The sequence below is a fragment of the Belonocnema kinseyi genome, chromosome 5 (assembly GCF_010883055.1).
Source record: "Belonocnema kinseyi isolate 2016_QV_RU_SX_M_011 chromosome 5, B_treatae_v1, whole genome shotgun sequence".
Taxonomy (NCBI): domain Eukaryota; kingdom Metazoa; phylum Arthropoda; class Insecta; order Hymenoptera; family Cynipidae; genus Belonocnema; species Belonocnema kinseyi.
Genome location: NC_046661.1, coordinates 97,231,165 through 97,249,218, shown reverse-complemented (window position 1 = coordinate 97,249,218; position 18,054 = coordinate 97,231,165). Strand labels below are relative to the sequence as shown.

The 18,054-nt window shown below is 23.7% G+C and overlaps 2 protein-coding genes across 3 annotated transcripts in view; one reads left to right on the top strand and one right to left on the bottom strand.

The window, feature by feature from the left end:
- Positions 1-1,028: 1,028 nt before the first annotated feature.
- LOC117172463 lies at positions 1,029-6,689 on the bottom strand. Its single transcript, XM_033360418.1, has 2 exons — positions 4,972-6,689; positions 1,029-1,130 (listed from the first exon to the last, which is right to left on the bottom strand). The coding sequence occupies exon 1, from the start codon at positions 6,483-6,485 to the stop codon at positions 4,974-4,976; it is 1,512 nt and encodes a 503-aa protein (XP_033216309.1). The 5' UTR covers positions 6,486-6,689; the 3' UTR covers positions 1,029-1,130; positions 4,972-4,973.
- LOC117172467 (DNA repair protein RAD51 homolog 1-like) overlaps positions 5,345-18,054 on the top strand; it is a 77,446-nt gene continuing 64,736 nt past the window's right edge. Inside the window, exons 1-4 of one of the 2 annotated variants that reach the window (XM_033360429.1) lie at positions 5,345-5,480; positions 7,144-7,217; positions 12,538-12,620; positions 16,398-16,525. In XM_033360429.1, coding sequence (XP_033216320.1) covers positions 7,154-7,217; positions 12,538-12,620; positions 16,398-16,525 — 275 coding nt within the window. In that variant the 5' untranslated portion in view covers positions 5,345-5,480; positions 7,144-7,153. Of the gene's footprint in view, positions 5,481-6,948; positions 7,218-12,537; positions 12,621-16,397; positions 16,526-18,054 lie in introns of those variants that run through there. The other variant, XM_033360428.1, reaches the window with a different exon arrangement.

Sequence of the window (18,054 nt, the reverse complement as noted above, 5' to 3'; positions counted from 1 at the left end):
TACCTAAACGTACTTTATTGTACTCTAATATATTTCCCAAAGTTTCAGCTCGATATTTTATTTACAAAAAAAGTTCTTAGGTTCAAAAAAACATTCAGTGAAACGAAAACGTGAGGTCGGTAATATAGGTATTTAGCTGTGTCACATGCCCTTAAATCTAAATATAATTAAATACTGAAATTACGCTAAATCGTAGGAATTTAAAAAAAATACCTTTCCTTAATTTGCACAAACCTCTATATTTAAAAAACTGCAAACATTTCGATAACAATATTTTACATAAAATCTCTTCGATATCTTAAACTTACATTTCTTATAATTTATTTATGAAAGTAAAGAAACCTTTTGATAAACTTTTTGCAGTCTTTATCTTGTCAGCATCATAATCTTAAAGAATCTTAAACTAAAAATACTATCCTTATTTCAAAAATGTTAATGATAAGATATATTTTGGAAATATTGTTTCTAACATGTTTCCTTTTATCTCAATCCAATCAAACAATTTTTCTATTCGATTTTCCAAATTTTTGAAATTAAGGTTGTTACATATGAACGATCGAACAAGAAACAAATCTACTACACATAATATTGAAAAAGTTATCTCCTGTAACTTAAAGTAAAAACATTTTTTAAGAGATGGTTAAATTCAAAGTCAAAAGTTTAACTAGAACTCATTTTTGGCATGTAACTGTAAAATCTAACTTAAGTCTAAGTTAATTGTAGAAAAATATTTTTAAAAATTTATAAACATTTTTAAATTTTAAAAATGTAACCTTCTTGTACCAATACTTTTGTCTCCATTTATAAAAATATAGAAAGATTTCCGTCTTTAATTTTAAATTCAGAGCATTTAAATTTAATCATTTCGAATTAAAACGCTTTTATTTGAAGATTTTCTGTTAATTTCTAATTTGAGCGCTTTTAAAACTAAAATCTCAAATTAAAAAGCGTATAATTCTTGAGTCTTCTCGTTTACATTCCGAAATTTAATATCTATATTCTTAACAAAACATAGATAAACTTATCGTTTCAGCTTTCACATCTTTAAAATGCGATTTTATCACATTTTGTTCATGTCTTCAGAAAGATTCTTGTCGAAAAGATCTTCTTCTAAATCCATAATTTGATGCCTGCAAAAAGTAGACGGAATTTAATTTATACTTTTACTCTTCAGAAATAAATTGATTATTTAAATATGAATAAATTTATATTAGGGATATAATTGTATAATTTAGAATTCAGGGGAAAAAAATTTATTCAAAAGAAATATTTCTGCTATTTAAATTGATAAAATATAAAATTCTTGAACGTAAAATTTTGTGAAATTACTTTAGAAATTTTGGAATGGAAAATTCTGCGGAATGCCTAAAAAGGGTGTCCAAAAAATTTTATTTTCAAAATTTTCTGACTTTTTCCTAATTTTTCCCTGAACAATTTTTTATTTTCCTGATCATTATTATGCAAATACGAGCATTTTATCTTGTAAAAGTTTCAGTACAGAATTTGGTTATAAACGGAATAAAACAATTTCAGTTGGAAATTTCAAAAAATTAATGTTATTGTCAAATATCTATCAAAAATGGTATTCTTGCAACAGGAAATAAATTACCATTGTTCAACAATTTCATTGCATTTTTAAATCCAAATAATTCTTTTTTAAACCAAAACTTACTCAAAAAGAAAAATGTTGAACAAAAATAATTATTTTTTAACACAAAAACAGAATTTGCAGCATTTTTAAATTTAAATAATAGTTTTTAAAACCAAAACTTACTCAAAAGGAACAATTTTGAACAAAAATAATTATTTTTTCACAGAAAAAACATAATTTGCAGCATTTTTAAATTTAAATAATTCTTTTTTAAACCAAAACTTTTAAAGCAAAAGATTAATTTTTAAATAATACAATGAATTTTCAATTTAAAAATAGTTAAATAACTACAAGAAAGTTTCATTTTCGACAAAAAATTAAATAGTTAAATGTTCAGTTAAAAAAAAAGTTGATAAAAATAAATAAATTTCAATCCAAGAAATGATTTTTCAACAAAAAAGATTACATATTTTTCTGCTACAAAAAAATTGACTTTTTAACGAAATTTTGCCTTTTTAAAGAAATTTTCAACATAATAGTTATATTTTTCGCTAAAGAAATTAATTTTCAACAAAAAACATGAATTAGTCACCGAGAAGATTAATATTCTACCACAAAGGATAGAAATTTACAACCAAATAACCGAATTTTTAACTGAAGAAGATGAATATTATACAAAACATGGAATAGTTAAATTTACAACTAAAGAAATGAATTGAAAAAATCGATTTAAAAAAAAAAGTTAAATTTTCAACCGAAAAGATGAATTTTCTACCAAGAAGATTGAATGTCTATCAAAAAAGATAAATTTTCGACCAAAAATGGAAAAGCTACATTTTTTGTAAAACATTTTTTTTAACTGATAAAAAAAATAACTTTTAACAAACAAAAAAACGAATTTTCAAGGAAAAAGATTAACTTTTGACCAAGATGATTAATGTTCTCACAAAAAAAAACGATTTTTAAAGACGAAAAGGCGAATTATCGACAAAAAATTGAATTTTCAATCCAAAAATATGAATTTTCAACCAAAAAGTTAAAATTCAATTTCCAAAGAAAGCAGAATCATTAATAAACAAAATTTCAATTTTTTGCGAACATAAGTAGTCATTGTGAAATCTTTGGAAATATTTTTAAATCTTTGTAAAATCCTTGAAATGCTTGACATTTTTTTTTAATCTTCGTGAAATTTTAAAATCTTTGTGTATTCGTTGAAATCTTTTGAGTTTTAAAGTATTCAAAATCTTTGCGAAATCTTGAAATTTCTGTGAATTCTTCAAAAAAATCTTTTGAAATATTCTCATATTTCTTGAAACTGTTTGAAATTATTTAAAACTTTTGAAATCTTCTGAAATCTTTGATATTTAAAAAAAATTTAAATTCTTGAAACCTTTTGAAATATTTATAAATTATTTAAAATACTTATAAAATCTTTCATGCATCGTAGTTATTTATTTAAAATCACTGGAATATTTGGAATATCCGTGAAATATTTTGAAATTTTCTTAACGATTTTAAATAATTTAAAATATTTCAAATGTTTTCAAGATGTTCGAAATCTTTGTAAAATTTTTTGAAATCTTCTAGAAAAATTAAAAAATTTTATGAAATCTTTGAAATATTTTTTAAATCTTTTACATTTATTTTAAATACTTAAAAAATTTTTAATCTTTAAAAATTTTGGGTAAAATATTTTTAATTTTTCTGAAATCTTATCTGCGCGCCTTTTTTTAAATCCTTGAATCCTTTTTAATTCTTTGAAAACCGTTAACTCTTTTTGTAATGTTCAAAATACTGAAACCCTGATGAAAATTCATTTAAAAACAAATAGTTGAATTTTCAACTATAATCGTGAATCTTTAATAAAGAAATGTTTTCCGATGTTCTTCAACTTTAAGTCAAATAATCGACTTTTCAATAAAAAAATATTAATAGAAAAAATGATTAAATCATAATTAAAGCTCTCAAAGTAAAACTCTTGAATCTTAAACCTTTAAAATTACAGCTTAAGAATTTTTGAATTCAAAAATGCTATATTCAAATTCATTTAAACTCCCAAATTACAAATTTTAAACTTTTATAAATTATAGAGTTCAAGGATTCCAATTCGGTTCTAAAAATAAAAATCCAAGTTATCATTTACAATGCTCTTAATTAAAAAGTTGATCAATGCATTAAAAAAATTTTAATTATATCATTTTAACGAACTTTAAGCTATCAAAATTAAAAATTAAACGATTACATTTTTTTATAAACTGAACACTTCTTTAATTATGAAAATAAATTTTTTTCGGAATTTCTAAACATCTTTTAAAATGATGCGAATTTTTCCTGCATATATTTTTTTAGATCCTGACAAATTGAAAAAATTTCCTTAAAATCGTCCACATTGTATTTTGACAATTTTGTGAATATTTTTAAATATTCTCCGAAAATTGATTTTTTTTTAATTAAAAAGTCGTTTTCAATTTTTCTAGTAAATGTTTAAAAATTTTAAATTAATTTTTAATTGGTTAAACACTTCTAAACATTTCTTTATCAATTCAAAATTTTGAATTACAAATTAAATTGTTCTAAATAGAAGAATCAAAATTGCAACGTTAGAAGTTTATTTTTCTTGTTTGGTTTTGAATATTTAATTTATAATCACTCATTTCAAATGAACAATCAGATATTTCTAAATATTAAGTAATTGTTCCTTTTCTGAAGTGAAAATTTTCAAATTGCATGTTTTAAAAATGGAATATTTTAGACTGAAATGTTTGAAATTTTATAAAAAGCCTTTTATTATAAATATATTATTTTAAAGTTATTTTAAATTTGAAAATTGTTTATAAAGTTTCAATCGGGCGTTTACATTTGTTTAACTAATAAATAATAATCGAAACAGTTTAATTTTTAACGTTAAAATCTGGATATTCTAAAATTGTGAACTGATTCCGAATCGTATTGTAAAGTAACTTATTATTCACTTTTTAAATCCTAAAATACAATTCAACTTTAAAAATAATTAATTTATATACACAGCTATCAAATAAAAATGTTATTTATCAAAAAAACGTTTATTTTAAACGTTTTTAATTTTTTAAGCCATTAAAACTGCATTATAAAATTCTTAAAATTAAAAATTGTTTAAATGACAGATTTTCGAATTAAGCATTCTAAACTGAAGGATATCATAATTTATCAAAATCACGTTTCAAATGATTTAAAAAACGGTTGAAATCAAAGATGGACACAATTTTTATTATATAAATTTGGTAAAAATTACCGGTATTCCGGTCCAGCGGCCACCCTCTTATGGAGAATGACCACCAAGCCTCATTTTCTTTTAAAACTACACCACTTCCTTAAAAATAAATAAAAAATGGAGAACTAACCCTCAGAAACCATTCTGCTTTCTATTTCCTTTCGCCGATCTTCTTAAATCCTTATAAATCGTCAAAAACTGATGTTTGTATGAAATTCCATCGGTCTCAAAATTCAAACTCGGTGTCCCTCCCGAGAACGGATTCTTCTCAAAAGCCTCATATTCCACCGATTTTCCCAAGAGCTTTTTCATATGTTTGTGCTCCTCCTTCGCCAGTTTTTCCACATCACTCGTGAATGCAAACGGTGCCACAAAGTTGGTAACACTTCGCAAGGATTCCACCTCTTTTTTTCCTTGGATTTGAAATCCAATCACCAAACTTGGTTTTGAAAACGATTTCTCCTGCGCAAACTCTTTATATCCCAAATTGTATAACTCGAAAACGATATGCCTTTCATTTTCTACACAGTTCTCACACAATTTCGGACTTAAATTTTGCCTCACGAATTCCGCACCAAAAAGCACGACTTTAAGTGAGGTCACTTTCGGCATCCAGTGAAAAAGCGTCTCCCAGAACAAGTACGTGTCCAAATCCTCAACTTTGGCACCAATAACATGTATAATTAATTCCCGTTCCTGTGCTCGATCAAGCTTTTCCAAAGTTCGAAAAGCACTCAGAGGTTTGACAAATAAATCGGCGATTTCGAGACGTTGCATTGTACTCATATTATCCGTTGACTCCCTCGGGAAATACATTTTCAAAAAACTGTTCATTGAATCGGGAGATTTTTCGAAATACGGAATGGATTTAATTGGCGGTTCTTTAATCACAGAAATCACAGTGTCAGGATCTAAATATTCCTCGAGTTCTTCTTCAGATTCGGAATTTTTCTTTCTATCCGATTTTTTCTTCGAATTGGATTTCTTTGAATCTTTTTTCTTCGATTCTTCCTTCTCCTTGTCAGAATTCTTCTTCGCTTCCAGATCCGCGCGAAGCTTCTCCAGGGCGATACTGTGACAGAGTTTGAATTCCGGGCACTTTTCATCGTGGACTTTTTCGCGGAGATTGTTGTGTTGTTGGCAAAAACTGGCACTGGGGCACTTTGGACAATTGACGAGTTTGTATTGATCGACGTCGTGGCATATGAGACAGGATCGAGGAAATTTGATGACCTTTTCCTCGTGAGGGGTGAGTTTTCGAAGAAGTTTCTTGGTGACGAGGTTGATGAGTCCGAGTTTCGCGTTCACCCAGGTTTCCTGCTTTCGACCTTTGGCATCTTTGAGAACGTCGTTTCTTCTCCGAGTTTCCATGAGGGCTTTGCAAAAGGCCTTGTGGGAGGGCCAGTGCTCGACCTGATGGTCCTTTCCGCAGTAGGAGATCATTTGGCATTTTGAGCAACGAAGAAGGTGTTTCTCGGAACCCATACATCCACAGATTTGGCAGGCGTTCGGGAAGAAAAAATTGGAATTGTCATTCTGACTCTCTTTCCAAAACTCCTCTTTTTCGTCAATAAAGTCCTTGTAGAGAAAATCGCCACGACGATTAAGAAGTATTTCCGCGAGGAGACCTTCCAAAAAAGCCATTTTCGGAATAATTTTTTTGGTTAGGTTTAGTCGTTTTGGGTTTCGCAACTTTTTTTTTACACTTGAGAGAGTAGGCTGAGTTTATGGACAGATGAATTAAAAATAAATAAAAATGAAGTAGCGATACACCTACACTAAAGTGAGTTGAAGGAAGTACTGAAGATATTTATTATCTGTCACCAGAAATTGCAAGAAATATGAGCTGTGCAGTGCTGCCAATAATGATGCGCAGAAAAGTTACACAAATAAATAAGCTATTTAAAACGAAGAAAAATTAAGTAATGAAATATAAAAACACCACAGAAAAATTAGAAAACATTAAAAGTTTATAGTGTATTCCTCTGTTTCTAACTGTAAATTCTAAATGAGGAAACATATATTCAAAGCTTCAAATTTCGCGCACTTCCAGCGTGCAAATTAAACTTGGCAACGTTGCATTTTTCTTAACAGATCAGATGTTTTCTCAGAATTCGAAGTTGTTTTCATCGTTTTCATTGTTTTGATTTGCACACAGTCATGATCTCACAGTATAAATATTAATATTTAATATTATAAATGTTAGGATTTTTGGAGATAAAATAAGATTAAAAAGTGAAAGTCTCGTGTAAAAAAGGTTTCTAATTTGTTAAAAAATGTTACGTCCAATTTCGACTTTAAGGTTATCGGAAATGGCTATGGAAAATTTACGTAGAAATGGATATTTATACCTCGAAGATATTTTGGATAATCCAGGTAATGCGTTTATGTATTTATATTTTTGACGCTAAATTCAAAACACGTAGAAATATTAAAACTAACCATTTTTTAACCATGCAGAATTAATTTTTAAAGATAAGAATTTTTTTAATTAAAAGGAATTTATGGACGTAGGCTGCTCCAATTTGCGTAACTGTTTTTTTTTTCATTATTTATCGAATGAATAAATAAATAAGATTAATAAAAATAATTTTTAAATTATTCAAAATTAAATGCTAATCAAATTCAAAACAGTTCTGTCTTAATTTAAATAATTCAGATTTGCATCAATTCCAAATTTAAACGTTCAACGTTTTATATTTTAAAATTTTAATTTTTTTAAATCTTACAATTTTAAATTAAAAGAATTTATTTTTAAATAATTCTATGATATACAAGGTTAAAAATAGAGTAATGTTATGCTAACAAAATGTTGCTAACAAATTTTTAGAGGCAAAAGTTAAAATTGGAATAGTTTCATGGCAGCAAACTTCAAAATTATTAGTTTTTTTATTTAAATAATTCGAAATTGTATAAATTTTAACATTCAACATTTTGTCGTTCCAAATCTAGATTTTTGAAAACTACACAATTTTAAATTAAAATCCTTTATTGCTAAATATTTCTTTAATAAAAAAATTAAAATTTGAATAATTTCATGTTTTGAAAATTCCAAACAAGTTGGTTTTAATTAATGGAATTCAAAATTGTATAAATTTGGATTTAAAATTTAAGCGTTAATCATTTTGTCGTTACAAATCTCAATTTTGTTAAATTATAAATTTTAAATTAAAATCCTTCAGAGCTAAATAATTTTATAACAAAAAAGGTTAAAATTGGAATAATGCCATGTTTTCAAAATTCCAAACCATTTGGTTAAAATTTAAATAATTCAAAATTGTATACATTTTTCAAAATTATACAATTTTAAATAGAAATCATTTAGTGCTAAATAATTTTATAATCAAAAATGTTAAAATTGGAATAATGTCATATTCTCAAATTTCCAAACAATTTGGTTTTAATTTAAATAAATCAAAAATTGTATTAATTTGGATTTAGAATTTAAGCGTTCATGATTTTGTCATTTAAAATATAAAATTTTCAAAATTAAACAATTTGAAATCAAAATCTTTTATTGATAAATAATTGAATAATAGAACAGGTAAAAATTGGAATGACAAATTTTCAAAATTACAAACAATTTTGATTTAATTTAAATAATTCAAATTTATATAAATTTGGGTTTAGAATTTAAGCGCACAACATTTTGTCGTTTCGATTCTAAAATTTTCAAAATTATACAATTTTAAATCAAAATTCTTTTTTGCTAAACAATTGTATAATAGAAGAGTTTAATATTGGAAATTTTTTTTCAAAATTCAAAATTTTCAAAATTCCAAAGAATTTGGTTTTAATTTGAATAATTCAAAATTATATAAGTTTGGATTTAGAATTCAGATGTTAAACATTTTGTAGTTTCAAATCTAACTTTTATATAATATTTACAAAATTAAAAACAATTTGGTTTTAATTTAAATAATTCAGAATTGTATAAATTTGGATTTAGAATTTAAACGTTCAATATTTTGTCGTTTCAAATCTCAATTTTTCTACGTTATACGGTTTGTAATTAAAATACTTTGTTACTAAATAATTCTATAATAGAAAAGGTTCAAATAGGATGTCATCTGAAAAATTTTTTGTTTTTTAATTTAAGTAATTCAAAATTTTCTAAGTTTGGATTTAGAATTTAAATGTTCAACATTTTGTCATTTTAAATCTAAATTTTTAAAAATAATTTATTTTAAATAAAAATCTTTTACCATTAAATATTTATATAATGCAAAAGGTTAAAATTGGAATAATGTAATATTTATAAATTCATAGCAATTTAGTTTTAATTTCAATAATTCAAACTTGTATACATTTGGATTTAAAATTTAAGCTTTCAACATTTTATCGTTTCAAATCTAAATTTTGCAAAATTACACCATTTTAAAGTAAAATCCTTTATTGCTGAATAATTGTATAATAGAGAAGCTTAAAATTGGAATAATATGTTTTCAAAATTCCAATCAGCTTGGTTTTAAATTAAATAATTCAAAATTGTATAAATTTGGATTGAGACTTTAACTTTTTAACATTTTCTCGCTAACAATATAAAGTTTCCAAATTATACAATATTCAATCAAAATCTTTTATTACTAAATAATTGTATAATTGTGAAGGCTAAAATTGGAATTTCATTTTGAAAAACTTCAAAAACTTTTATTCATTTATTTAAGTAATTCAAAATTTTATAAATTTAGATTTGAAATTAAAGCGTTCAATTTTTTTATGTTTCAAATCGCAATTTTTCTACGCTATAGAGTTTGTAATTAAAATACTTTCTTTCTAAATAATTCTCTAATACAAAAGTTTAAACTAGGATGTCATCTTAAAAAACTTCAAAAGTTGTAATATTTTAATTTAAATAATTTAAAATTGTATAAGTTTGGATTTAACATTTAAATGTTCAACATTTTGTCGGTTTAAATCTATTTTTTCAAAATTATTTAATTTTAAATAAAAATCCTTCCCTATTAAATAATTGTTTGATAAAAAATGTTAAAATTGGAATAATGTAATATTAAAAAAATTCCAAACAATTTAGTTTTAGTTTCAATAATTCTAACATGTATAAATTTGGATTTAGAACTTTGGCGTTCAACATTTTGTCGTTTCTAATATACATTTTTAAAACATATACAATATTCAATCAAAATCTTTCATTGATAAAGAATTTTATAATATAAAATGCTAAAAAGGGAATAATTTTATCACGTTCACAAAATTTGAAACGATTTTGGTTTGAATTTAAATAATTTAGAATTGTATTAATTTGGATTTAGAATTTAAACTTTCAATATTTTGTCTTTCAAATCATAATTTTTCTACATTATACAACTTTAATTAAAATCCTTTATTATTAAATTATTGTGCAATAGAAAAGATTAAAATTAGAATAATTTTTATATTAACAAACTCGAGAAATATTTGTTTTTTAATTTAAATACTTCAATTTTAAAAGTTTAACATTTTCTTGTTTCAAATTTAAATTGTTTGATTGTATAAATATAAATTAAAATTTTTTATACCTGAATAAAAATAATGTAGAATAATATGTGAATCTGATACAAAACGTCAAATTTGTAATAATTTCACCTCTAGAATTAAAGAGATTTTAATTGAAAGTCGAATTAATCAAAATAATGTTAAATTGAAAAAAAAAATTGTTAATAATTTCAATGAAACTTTATAAATAAGAGAATTTTAAGTTAAAACTTTACTGAAAATTCTGTAATTAATCAACCCTAAAAGATGAATATTCAACAAAATTGTTGAATATTCAAGAGACTAATACAATTTTTAATAAAAAAGATGAATTTTCAACTAAGAAGATTAAAATGCTACCAAAAAGACGAATTTCCAACCAAACAAATGAATTTTTAATGTAAAAAAGTTAAATTTATAACCAAAAATGAAATAGTTAAATTTACGGTTTAAAAAAATTAATTTTTAACCAAAGAAAAAAAAATTTAACCAGGTAGTGAAATTTTCAATCAGAGATTAATTTTTAACTAAAATGCTGTATCTTCGAACAAAAATATTATTGTTTAATTAAGCAGTGCGACTTTCAGACAAGTTGTTAAATTTTCAACAAAAATACATTCAGAAAAATTTTTGTTTGAATCAAAAAATTCTTTCTGTGATATAGGCCATACAAATATTTTATTGAATTCAACAAATATGTTTTTGATTCAAATAAAATTTATTTGAATCAAACAGACTATTGTTAAACGCAAACGGTTTTTACTTAAATCAAACAAATTCTATGTTTGATATAGGGGCAACAAATGTTTATTTGATGCTAACAAACAGTTTTTTGAGTATATGGATTTTCAACGAAAAATGTAATATTTGATATTTCAAGCAAAACATATTTGAATTTTTAATAAAAATATAGTTTAATTCAAAGAAAACGGATAATTTTTCAACAAAATTGAAGTTTTCACTAAATTAGATGAATTTTTAACAAAACAGTTGAATTTACAAAAAAAATTAAATGGTTTAATTAATAGTTACAAAATTAATTATTTTGAACCAAAGAAAAAGACAACTTTTTAACCAAATAGTTAAATTTTTAATCATAGGTGAATTTACAACTAAAATCATGTATTTTCAACTACAAAAAATGAGTTGATATTTCAACCAAAAAAGATTTTAATTTTAAATAAAAACAGTTGAATTCCACCAAAAAATTATGAATTTTTAAGAAAATTATTTATTTTTCAACAAGATAATTAAATTTAATGTTAATAATATAATTAATCATCCAATATATTATTATTATACCCTGAAAGTTCAGTTTCGTCTATTTTTCGAGAATAAGAAAGCATTTTATATAGTTTTCTGAGAACTTAAAAACTAAAAAAAAACATTGAAATATAAAAGCCTTGTTCTACAATTGAAACAAAAATATAATTATAGAAGCACTATACCAGTGGAGACGACTGGAAATTCCGAACAATAAAATTCCCGGTACTTTAAAATTCCCGAATAATAAAATTTGCGAATTATAAAATATTCGAATTGTAAAATTCAAGAAATTAAACAATTTCAATTTTTTTATCAATATATTTCATTAATTGCAGTGTATAAATTGAGCAACTCAGTAGCTGCAAGATAAGTTCTCATTTTTTTAACTTTAAAATTGGATTTTTTGACAACTTCTAAATTTGACCAAATTTACCCCTCGAAGCTAAAAATCACTATCTATTTTCATCGTACCTTATAACGTTTTTCAAACAAAATATATATTAATTTAAAATTCGATTTTTTCGAACGCTTTTTGCATTTTTTTTTCTTCAAATTATATGCACGTTGAAAAAGTGCGTCACCCAGAAATATTTTATTTAAAATTATTGTTATTTTAAATTAAAACAATTTTCGAAATTAAAAAAATTAAAAGTAATATTTCATTATTGCATTTGTAATCAATAAAATATATTCATAAAAAATTGTAATTGTTTAATTTCTTGAATTTTACAATTCGGAAATTTTCCAATTCGGTAATATTATAAACTGTCGCGAATTTTATTATTCGGGAATTTTCTAATTCGGGAACTGTACAGTGTCGGGAATTTTATTTTTCGGGATTTTTCAGTCGCCCTACAAGTGCAGAAATATAATCCTTTAAAATTTACCTTTGAAATGATTTACGGTTCTATTTTTTTCATTTTGAAAAAAGCTGAAAATTTATTTTGCTTTTCAGAATCGCACAAATTTCTGGAAGCGAAGGAATTGGACATTATTAAGCATGTGCCGAAAACTGTTACTGCTCTACAGCGTTTGCAAGTAAGTCATTTTTTATATTTTCATATCTACAGTCAATTTTAAATCAACTAAATCTGATGAAAAATCCTTTATAAACGAAAAATTTAAGGCCTGCGCTACAGAACTAGGCAAGCAACATTTTTATCGAAAATGAAGTTTTTGCAAAAAAATGCTTAAAAAATAAAAAACATGTTGTATTAAAAGGATTTGTTCGAAATATTATTTTAAATGTAGTAATAAAAAGATTGGCAAATCAAAACTTACCAGGAATATTATTTCTTGAAATTATTATCGTTTATTTATAATAAAAAAATACTTTTCTTCAATTTAAAAAAATTCTTTTTTGGTTGAAAATTTAACTGTTTTATTTTGAAACTTTAACTGATTTGTTTAAAACTCTTTTTATTTTGGTTAAAATTTAATTTTTTAACTGATTTCTTTTGGTTCAAAATTAATTTCTTAACTGAAAATGCAACTATTTCATTTTTTGGTGTAAATTTGTTTTTTTTTTAATTTGAAAATCCAATTACTTGCGTAAAAGATGAACCACTTCATAAAAAAGTATTTTTTATTGAAGATTTATAATTTAAATTAAAAATTAATCTCTTTGATTCAAAATTCGATTTGTATATTTGAAAATTAATCTTCTTCTGAAAATTTAGCTATTTCAGTTAAAGATTCATCGTTTTAATTTAGAATGTAGCTACTTGAGTAAAAGTTAAAATACTTCGTTAAAATTTAATTTTTTTAATGGCAGTTTATCTCTGAAAATTTACCTATTTTGTTAAAAATTAGTTTTTGTTTTGTTTGCTTGAAATTAAGTGTTTAAGAGAAAATGTAACTTCCACAGGGTGGCCGTTTTAATCGACGAAATTAATTCCCGGTCTTTTCTCGCAAACATTTTTCGTGGTCAATGAAATTTAAAAAAATTGAACACTAAAGCTAACAAATTTTCTACTTGAGATAGTAATAAAAACTGTAATAAAAATTGAGCTTTAAATGAAAGCACTCAAAGTGGAACTATTAAATTTTGAACTTTTAAAATTAAAATTTAAATGTTTTAAATTAAAAACTTATGTATTAAAAAATCGATCAATGAACTTTAAAATTTTCAAAATTATATAATTTTAAGGAATTTGAAGCCAGAAACATCAAATATTGAAAAATTGAAAAAATTTTAACTGAACACTTCTTAAATTAGAGATTCAATTATTTTCTTTTTAAATAGTTTAAACATCCTTGGAAAGCTTCAAAATTTTATTTCAGAATCTTGAGAAATCTAGAAGTTGTTTTAAATTGGTTTTAAATTTAAAATTATTTTGGAAATTTTTTCTGAACTTCTAAATATCTGTCAAAATTAATTAATTTTTTTTCTACAATTTTCAGAAAATCCTGCAAATTTTAGAAAATTTATTTACAATTTGGATGCATAATTAACAATTGAACCTTTATTATTTGTAGGCGAAATTTGAGTGATTTTAAGAGATACGTAGAAGTTTTGAAAAAATTCAAACTTAATGTAAAACAGGAAATGTTGGCCTAATATAAAACATAATGTAGATTTTCGCAGATTTTAAACAAAATAAAATTAGATTCGTTTCAAGAATTGTGAAAGTCTTCAAAAGAATAAAAACATTTTTTTAAGATTCCTAGGAAAATTAAAAATAACTTTTCATTTTGAAAAATTATTTTAAGAGAATATTTAAAAAGTTTTTCAAAGATTTAAACAAAATTTTCAAAAAAGATTCTAAAAGATTTTAAGAAAAACTTTATAAATTTTGCATGATAATTTAAAATCTTTTTAAAAATCCTAAATATCTCTCAAAATTACTCAAATTTTTTCTACAAATGTTCATTTGTAAATTATACATCAAAATTTAGAAATTGCACTTACAAATTAAGCATTTTTCAAATACAACCATTAAAATTGTAATGTTCAAAGTTTAAAGGCTCTTCTTTACTTAAAAATATTTGTCTTCAATTTACTTTTCTTGAAATAAAAATCAAATATTGCTAAATATTTAATAATTAATTTTTTTTAATTAAAAATTTCAAATTGAATGGGTTAAATTTGAATATTTTAGACTGAAACAATAGTTTTAATTTAATAAAATCCTTTAATTAGGAAGATATTATTATGAAGTTATTTTTAAGTTGAAAATAGTTTATAAACTTTCAGTCACACGTTCACATTTGTTTGATGACTAAGATTTTCAAGTTGAAACCATTTAAGTTTTAACGTTAAAATCTTAAAATTCTCAAATTTTGAACTGGTTTAAAATCGTTTTTTTTTCAATTTTTATTACTTAAAGTACAGATAAATTAAAAAATATTATTTGTTTATTAAAAAAAAATGTTTTTTGTTCAAAATTTTCAACATCAAAGGCTTTTATTTTTTATTTGTTCAAGTCTTTAAGAAAGCATTTTAAAATTCTTTAAATTAAAAATGTAAGCTTAAAAATAAAAATTTTAAATTGAAAATTTTTAAAGTAAACAAATTTTGAATTACGCATTGTAAGCTAAACAATAGCATCATTGAAAAACATAAAAATTCAACTAATTATTTAAAAACTATTAAAATCGAACGTGGATAGATTTTTATTCTAGAAATTTGTAAAATTCCCGGTATAAAAAAATTCCCTTAATTTCCCGGTCTCACAAAATTCCCCGTTTTCCAGTCCAGCGGCCACCCTGTTCCATTATTTATTGAAAATTCATCTCTGTTAGTTGCAAATTCGTCTATTTTGACAGGAGACTAATATTGGTAGACTTGAGATTTCTTCTTTTTTAATTAAAAATGCAACGGTTTGGTTGAGAATTCATCTTTCTTAGTAAAAAATTAATCTTCTTGGTTAAAAATTCATATGTTTGACGTCCTAATTAAATTTATTTTTTGGTTGAAATATCAACTTATTACACTTTTTGAGAATTTACTTTTGGTTAACAAAATCGAACTATTTTTTGGGTTTAAAATTAAGTTTTCGACTGAAAATGTCACTTTTTCGTTTTTGGTTGAAAATTGATCTTTGCTGGTTACAACTTCGTCTTTTTCGTTAGGAAACTGATATTGATGATCTGAATTTTTCTCTTTTTTAGTTAAAAATGCATATTTTTGGTTGTAAATTATCTTTTTTATTGGAAATTCAACAATTTGGATTTTTTCTTGACTGAAAAATCTTTATATATAGAAAATTCGTCTCTGGTTGAAAATTTGACTTCTAAAAACTTTTTTTCATATTTTTGTTTAAATTTTTTTATCACAAATTTAACTTCTCCATTTTTAGTTAAAAGTTCAACTATTTGTTTGAAAATTCATGTATTTTGGTAGAAAAATAATCTTGTTTGAAAATTCGTATGTTTAGTTTCAAAACTAATTCTTTTTTGTAGGAATTTTCTATTTTTTGGTTGAAATATCAACTATTACATTTTTTAAGGTAAAATCGCCTGTACATTTTTCAGATGAAACTTTTTTCTTGAATGATTTATTCGGAATCGTTTTTTTTTTTATTAAACTCATTTTTTTCTGATTAACCTACTCAATATATCGCGATTTTTTTTTAAACTGAAAATTGCACTTTTTATAACGATCCGCAGCTTTTTGTAATCACTTTTTTGTGGCCTTAATTTAGTCACACTTGAAGCCAGGACCCCACTTTTTTTTCTTTCAATGGTAATTTCGATTTTACAGCCTGTTTTTTCGCTCCCCTGAAAAGTTCCGATTTTTTTGGTTATCTAGTTATCTTTTAACAAAGTTTGGAAAAGTCCTATTTACCAAAGAATTTTTATTTTCAAATAAAGAAAGAGTCTCAAAGAGACACAATAACGACTGACAGCCAATGCCTGAACGACATTTTGGACGGTGGATTTCACTGTGGAACGATGATTGAATTATGTGGAGTTCCAGGTTCCGGAAAAACACAAATCTGGTAAATTTTTATAAAACTGCAAACATGCAAAAATGTTCTTTAACGGACCATCCATAAATTACATTACTAATTAAGTTTAGGTAAAAATTATCCTATTTGGTTAAAAAATAAATTTTTTTGCTGAAAATGTATCTATTTTATTAAAAAGTCCTCTTTTGTGATAAAAAAATTCAACTGCTTGGATGAAAAATAAATTACTTTGTTAAAAATGGATTTTTTTTAGAATTATCTCCTTAGTTAAAAATTTAATTATTCCATTTTTAGAAAGTAACTCTTCTTGGTTAAAAAATTATCTTTTGGCTTGAATCCTTTTGTTGGATGGTCACTTTTTTTGTTAAAGATTTATAATTTTCTTTGAAAACTCATTTTTTTTGTTGAAAATGTGAGTATTTTGTTAGAAAATCATATTTTTACAATTAAAAATTAACGTTTCTGACAGAAAATGTACCTATTCCTTTTTGGTTGAAAATTTAAATGTTTGTTTGAAATTTAATTGGTTTTGGTCAAAGATTTAAACATTCCTTTGTAAGTTCGTATTTCTTAGTTGAAAAAGCAGCTACTTATTTTAAAGTTTAACTACTTTTCAGAAAAATAATACAATTTATTTATTATTTTAGTTAAAAATTGATCGCTTTTTTTTATAAAATTCATCTGTTTGTCTTGGAAACTCCACAATTTGGTAGAACATTAAACTATTTGGTTAAAAATTCGTGTTTTTTCCTTTAATTTGACAGATTGAAAATTCATTTTATTTTTAAATTAAGTTTTTAACCTAAAAAATTTAAAAATTCAATTTTTGGTTCAAGTTGAAAATTTAATTACTCCATTTTTAGAAAGCTAATCTTCTTTGTTAAAAAATCATATTTTGAGTTGAAGCCTTTTGTTGAAAATTCATTGTTTTACAAAGATTCATCATTTTGTTCAAAAATTAATCTTCTTGGTTGAAAATCTAAGTGTTTTGTTAAAAATTCGTGTTTTTTTGCCATTAAGAATTAATTTTTTTTAAACTGAAAATGTATCTATTCCATTTTTTGTTAAACATCATTTTTTTAGTTGAAAATTTCACTTTCTGGTTAAAAGTTCCTGTATATTTTGAAAATTCCATTTTTGGTTGAAGAAACATCTTTTATAGCTGAAAATTCAACTATTTGTTTTAAAATACATCTTTCTTGATTTGCATGTTCTTGGTTAATAAATAATCTTTTCGATTGAACTCTTTTTTTGAAATAATGTTTGTTTGTTAAAAATTCATCATTTTGTTTGAAAATTCATGTTTTTGGTTGAAAATATAAGTGTTTTGTTGAAAATTCGTTTTTTTTTGCAATTAGGAATGAATTTTCTTCAAACTGAAAATTTTTTTGCAGAAAATTGATCTTCTTGTTTAATTTTTGGCATATATTTAATATGTAATCCTTTTTGGTTGAAAATCAATCTGTTTTTGGTGAGAATTCAACTATTCGATCAAAAATTCATCTTTATTGATTGCAAATCTATCTGTATTTTTGAGGATTCAATTATCTTTACTAAAA